A 6,927-nucleotide genomic window follows, 5' to 3' on the forward strand; every position below is an offset into this window, starting at 1 on the left:
CCTAAAACACTAAGAAAATAATTATTCAAAAAATACTTTTTATCAGGGAAAAGAAAAGTATGAAGTAAAGAAACACAACAATAATATATAGGTAATATAATATAAATGCTTGATAGAATAGTTTATAGTAAATTACAAAAAAAAATTATAATAAGAGGCACTCATTAGCATCCATACACATTTATTTACACATTATATATGCTTACTTTGTGTATAAAAGATTATTAAATTATTATATATTTTTGTTTTAATATTACTATCATTAAATTTGATATTCTTTTTCAATATATTTTAACTCGAAAATGAAAACAATGTTGTATTGATTATGTGCTTTAAACCAAAATTTTCAATCCCTGTTCACATGAGAGAAAAAAACAACGCAAAATCCAAATATATATATATATTCACATATACCCTCTTTCTCTCGTCAGACATTTCCTTCCATCCCCCCCTTTATCCTTGTTCAATATTTCTTCACTAGTTTCCTTAGCACCATATCAATAAATACACTTAGCCCCATGAATTTAGGTGCGCAAAGAATGAAAAAAATGCGTTTAAAACATATTTCTATCTATTAAAACCTTTACGAGGTATTAGTATATATAAAAATACAAATTAAAAGAGATAACTTAATACATATATCATACTTTTAATAATAAATATCCAATATAATTTCGAATAATAGAAGAAAACAAACACTGCAGAACCAATTGAAGACTTGAGCTTAGTATACTGTATTACATTTTTTTTAGCAAACATTGCATTTTTGGTGTTACTCCTTCGTAAAAAAAATATATAACATATCAGCCACTAATAATATTGTTTTAAAGAAGACTTGATTATAGTAAGTCAGGAGTAGACGATGTTTATATATATATATATAAAAATCTATATATACATATATAGATATATTTATATTATTTTCCGTTTCTCGTATGATTTAAGATTGTGGGTGATTATTTTGTATCATTGTTTTTTTCTTTAAATGTGCTTACTGTTTATAGGATGACGCATTTCCTGCGCTTCACCGGCTCTGGCGGCTCTAAAGCGGCCAGAATTGCTTCGTCGAAGACATTCTTCAGACCCTTTTGCGTTAAAGCTGAGCACTCCACATACTTAACAGCTTTCAGTTCTTTGGCCAATTTCTCGCCCTGCTCCACGGAAATTGGTTTTTGTTTGTTCTTAGCTAACTTTTCAATTGTCGTATTGTCATCCCTAAGGTCCACCTGCGTGCCCACGAGTAGAAAAGGCGTTTTTTGACAATGATGCGTTATTTCGGGAACCCACTGCAACGACAAATTGAAGAGGAAAATAAATTACACGACACCACAATCAAATATGTTTCGATGCGCTTACCTTTTCTTTGACGTTTTCAAATGACGATGGACTCACAACCGAGAAACATACTAAGAACACGTCCGTTTGTGGATAGCTTAAAGGTCTGAGCCTATCATAATCTTCCTGACCTAAAATATATTAATTAGAATAAATTGGTTTCTGTTAGATAAGAATAACAAACATACCAGCAGTATCAAAGAGTCCTAATGTATATGGTTCTCCTCCAATCATAACAGTGACTGCATAATTATCAAACACTGTGGGAACATATTCTGAAGGAAATTTATTTGTGGTATAACTGAAAGCAAAGTAATATATCTAAAATTAGTTTTTTTTATAATTAGCTCAACTACATACATCCATCAATGATAAACAAATTGTGAAATTTTTAAAACAAACAACTGAATATGCATAAATCAGCATATATTTTTGTTGTTGTTATGAATCAATATTGATTAATTTCAAATATCAATTACTTATTATTGACTTAAATGGTTAAGAATAAATGATGCATACAAATAACAGTTAAAAGAAACTTTCTCATTCCATATAAAGCAAACTGAAAAGCAACAAAGCTTATTGAAATTCATTGAATTGGTTATATCTTTTGGACACACTGAATCAATCACACATCAAGGATAGAAAATGATTTACAAAACTCACCTAATGAGTAAACATGTTTTACCCACAGCTCCATCACCAACAACCACACACTTAATTGTTTGCATATTGAAATGCGGATCTGCAAAGAGAGTAAAGAACAGTAATTAATTAAGAGTTGTATTGTATTCTGGAATAGTGGAATGGAATAGCAGTTTAATTGCTGGGCGAGTCCCTTGCTCAGGGCGGCTTAGGACGTTCCCTATTAAACGAGTATTCGAATCTTCAGAAGAGGCAGTGCGCGACGTACATTGATTATGCATTTTCAATGAAAACGTAATAAAATACAGTTAAAATATGCATGAATTTTTATCAAAAAGCTGCCATTTTTAGCATACCAAAGCGTCACTAAACGTCACTAAACCCGGAACAATTCGACGTCGGAATTCGATCTTGAGGTGCATTGGCTCTGTTTTCTTGCAGCAAAAATTATCTCTACTCTTCAGTTTACTTACTTTTTACTGTACTTCTGTTTGTTTTGCCCGTTTAGTGGTAAAAAATCCTAGTGAACAGTATATTGGGCTGGGTCACACACCACACCACACACTCATACACTTATTACTTCTCAATGGGCGCCATCTGGCATCAAAAATGTCATGTATTACCACACAAAGTTTATAAATTTTCATGTTGGTAATAGAAAAACTACCAAAATCTATTTCATTAATGTTCTAAATGTTGTGTTATTTGTTTTGTTAGAAACATACCTAAACAGTTATAGGTTTATAGGTCATGTAACTCATTACATATTAAATAACAAATGATATTAATGAAATATTTAAAATTATCATTACATTGTATATAATTAAAAAACACTATCTGCGTTATTATCTTTATTTATTTAATTTTTGGACTTTGGAAATAAAGCATTTTTATTTCGATAATAGAAAAACAAATTAATCAACTTACCTTAAATATTATATATTGGCCATGGTATAAATTTCTTTTTTTTATATAAATATTATTAAATTAGTGTTGGTTTAGTGAAGAAATGTACTACTTGTACAAGAATTTCATTAAAAAATGTATTGCACTCAATATAAGATTTCAAATAAAAATATTATATTAGATAATAAGTTTTTATTTTGATAAATATATGAAAAACAATTTTGGTGACTAATAAAGATTTTTTTTATTTATTATTATTTTTTTAAGTATAATCAATTTTAAATTGTCAGGTCTAATGCAATATAGCATTGTTCTATTATTTATTTACCTAAAAGATATTCGAATAATAAATTTCATAAAAAAAAGACAATATTTGCATGGAATATTATTGGAAAATGCATCTATGTATAAATATAAAAAAATATTTTTTTTTGTTAATTACTATTTGAATAAATAATATATTTGTTATTATGATTTTCTATGTAAAGAAATAATATATCTATAACATGGAATTATAAAATGACAAAAAAATAAATGATTAAATATTAGTTACTTGGTTTTAGCGAATCTGTTATTTGATACCATTGTATACAATTACGGTGTTTAAAGTCCGTTTATATTTGTTTATCCTATAAAAAAAATCCTATTTTAAACCTTTACATGTGTTTTAGTATACAACATATACTTTTTATTATTAAACTTATAATAATAATAATATTTATATATCAAATTATAAGAAAACAAAAAAATAATAAACCATTACAGTGGAACCTCGCTTAATGAAAATAATGTGTTCAAGGATTTCAGGATTCCTACCAGTAAAGCGAAACGCTCCTTAAGAAAGAAAATACTCAAAAATATATATAACGTTATTAACAGAAAATTAATGATTCCAGGCATTATTAAATAATATGTTCGTACACAAGTTTGGAAAAATGTGTGATAATAAACGACACTAATATGCTACTATTAACACCAGAAACTGTTTGCTCATGGTGGAGTTTATAACTTCATTTGCTTGTATTACTTGTATCGATCCGAGGTATTTGTGGGGGTCTCTTTATACTTTTTATATTTGTTTATATAAAAAAGCGTACATAGTTTGTTTATATACTATAATAATAGATGGACACATTACTTTCTTGTTTAGTTTTACAGCAAACACAAATTATATTTGTCAAAGCATAGTCCACTATAAACAAAGATGATAATCGAAGGTAATATATTCAAAGTATCAATATAAAATACACATAATATGTCTGAACACAAGTTTGTAAAATGATGTAGCGGCGCACAATCCGGGACTTCTCTTCGTCACTCGTTATGCGAAATGTCGTTCGTTAAGCGAGTCATATTTTTACAATTTGTTTTGCTCGTTAAGGGCAATGATCATTATACGAGTTGCTTGTTAAGCGAGGTTCCAATGTACTTATAATATTGTTATTAAATTGTTACATTAGCCATTTGATTTTCATTTATCTATGTTCAACGCATATTGAATCCAATGATTTAACAATTTTTATTGTATTAAGCCTACCTACATGTATCTGTGTAGTTTCTACAGCTAAATTTCCTTGCTGTGGCCGTGTTACTATATATTTATAAAGGAAGTAATATTGTTTGGATTTAAATGGATAGAAAAATTTGAAAATAATGAGTCTGTAAGTATCAAATGTATTCCAAAATGAAATAATTACACAAATAAAGAGTAAATATGTTTTAACTGTCGTTTAATAGAAATTGTTTATAATATAAATACAGTGTATATGTGAGACTTGTTATAACTCTCCTCTGTAAAACAAATAATAATAAAAGAAAATGAAAAGAAATCCAATAATAGCAATCAAATATTAAATAAATACACAGAGATGAAACAAGCATTGTGTTTTTTTTAACAAGTACGCTGTTATATATATATTTCCTTCTCAAAATGAACATATTACTCAGATGACAAAAAAAATAAGAATTATTATAAATCATTAATAATCTTGCAAATTTCAAACAGAATTACAGAACACCGAAAAGAAAATAATACAAAAAGGAAAATAATAATAGATAGCGATAGGTTTGAGAAATTGAAAAGAAAAAATAAAGTACAAAATTCATAGGCCGGTACAGAAAAAGAAAATAAATAAAACGATAGTTATGATCTGTAATTTGAAAGGATCAGCAAGATTATCAAGCAATGGGACTAAACATATTGTTTTTTTTAAGTTAATACAAGATTTTCAATTTGGTTAAACGGTGTAGAAGTTCTTGGCGACTGACTTATCCATAGTGTCTTTATGCACCTGGTAACCAATAGTGTCCTTCTGTTTTATATGTAACCTATCTTTCAATTTGCGGCCGATTTCCTTGACGCCTTCTGAGTTCGTTGCATCCGCTGTCCAGATGCCAATTTTGTCTCCTTTACCGCGAATGTTCACAACAGCACCACAAACATCATCTGAATTTTCAAACGCTTCACCAATTAAACAAAGGATCTGCACAAATAAATAAACATAATTAATATAAGATAGATAATTAAGTAACGCCAACTTACAATATCAAGCCAAAATCTATCTAAATCATTAGATCTCTGTTTTCTTTCCAAATTAATTAGCCATCTGCCTCCACGTTTGTTAGCAGCATCTTCCCACATGGGACGTATTCCAGCCTTAAATAGCGAGTAATCACATCCCTGCCGTAATTCACTTGCTAGTTTAATGTGGTTGTACAAACTGCAAACAGATTTAACAAATTATATGAATTGATTTCACTAAGCAGTTAAATTTGCATGTATGACAATATCTAATTAAATTGCATGAATTATTTTATATGCAACTTTAGTAACTAATATCATCAATATGTATGTTATTGCAAAGTGTCTGAACAGCCAGCATAGGTAATACTGCAAGCGGAAATTCTCTTTGCATTTAAAGTGAAACATATCTAATATTTATATATACGCACCTCCAGAAATCTTCAACAGTATCAAACGAAGCAATTTCCTTTTGGTTTTTTTCCCATGTGTTGGTCCTATCATTTTCATAATACCAAAGTGTCCACTTGTTCTGCAAAGGGTGCTTGATTGTGAAATCTACATTATCCACAATTTCTTGATCTTTATTATCGTTCTTTTCATTCTGTAAAATATAAATTCATAATTAACAAAACAACCAGCGAGTTTCCAATATTAAATTAAATTAAAAAAAATACTGTAATAGTTACCAAGTGAGTTGAAAGTGTAAGGCAAGACATTGTAGATTGGTATAGATTATACCAAAAAATATAAAAATAAAAAAATGGGTTCTATGATAAGATGCCAATTTTGGTGAAAGTAGTTTATGTGGATGTAGCAGCACTCACACACTGACACAATATGGCAGTTCTAAGAGATTAATGCAAAAGTAAACGCGTTGCTTTCTGCACTCGTGGGGGAAGTTTTTTTGGGGTGGCGATGTATACGATTTTGACATCTAAGCAAATACGTGATTGATGAATATTTACCTCGTTTTCTATATTATTTGTGGACATTTTCACCAGAGACCGACAGCCCTAAAGAACAAAAAGGTTAAACGGTGCTACCAACTGAACGGACTTCAACTGAGTTACAAATGGCGATGCCTCTGCGGTTGCCTGCAGTTAAAGTTATTTAAGTCTCCAGCATTATAATTTCATAAATTATATGTTTCTATAATTTTATAATATATGATTTAATTATTAAAAAATGAAACTGATTCAACTATAAAATTGATGAAATTAAAATTGCTAATGTAAGAATTTTAAATATGCTTATCAATAGGAACCATCATCATGTGGACCATTATGAAATGATAATTCTTGTAAAAATTGGTACAAAAAATTCGAACTCACCCACATTTTTATGATTTATGATAAAAAGACAAAAACACTGAAATTCAAACATACACATATGACGTAAATAAAATAATATTCAGATTTTTTTTCAAAAGCGACTTGTTTAAAGATTTCGTAATTATTGATATTTGACATATTTAAAATATCGCTTTTTTTTAATAAGAACTGATCATATCAGATGAT

The 6,927-nt window shown here is 28.7% G+C and overlaps 2 protein-coding genes across 3 annotated transcripts; both read right to left on the bottom strand.

Annotated features, from left to right (window-relative positions):
• Positions 1-385: 385 nt before the first annotated feature.
• Positions 386-2,576, bottom strand: LOC108560692 (cdc42 homolog). The gene is made up of 5 exons (XM_017918351.1): positions 2,454-2,576; positions 2,002-2,080; positions 1,524-1,636; positions 1,357-1,466; positions 386-1,286 (listed from the first exon to the last, which is right to left on the bottom strand). The coding sequence occupies exons 2-5, from the start codon at positions 2,064-2,066 to the stop codon at positions 999-1,001; spliced, it is 576 nt and encodes a 191-aa protein (XP_017773840.1). The 5' UTR covers positions 2,067-2,080; positions 2,454-2,576; the 3' UTR covers positions 386-998.
• Positions 2,577-4,932: 2,356 nt separating this feature from the next.
• On the bottom strand, positions 4,933-6,482 carry LOC108560675 (eukaryotic translation initiation factor 4E-1A). Of its 2 annotated transcripts, none has more exons than XM_017918322.1 (4): positions 6,097-6,284; positions 5,839-6,011; positions 5,429-5,606; positions 4,933-5,369 (listed from the first exon to the last, which is right to left on the bottom strand). In XM_017918322.1, exons 1-4 carry the CDS (start codon positions 6,124-6,126, stop codon positions 5,124-5,126), a joined length of 627 nt encoding a protein of 208 aa, XP_017773811.1. In that variant the 5' UTR covers positions 6,127-6,284; the 3' UTR covers positions 4,933-5,123. The 2 variants fall into 2 exon arrangements, with proteins under 2 accessions (XP_017773811.1, XP_017773812.1); XM_017918323.1 differs by lacking the exon at positions 6,097-6,284 and adding an exon at positions 6,376-6,482 and having other exon boundaries at positions 4,935-5,369.
• Between the last annotated feature and the right edge of the window lie 445 nt (positions 6,483-6,927).

The sequence above is a fragment of the Nicrophorus vespilloides genome, unplaced genomic scaffold (assembly GCF_001412225.1).
Source record: "Nicrophorus vespilloides isolate i.1.1-1 unplaced genomic scaffold, Nicve_v1.0, whole genome shotgun sequence".
NCBI lineage: Eukaryota > Metazoa > Arthropoda > Insecta > Coleoptera > Silphidae > Nicrophorus > Nicrophorus vespilloides.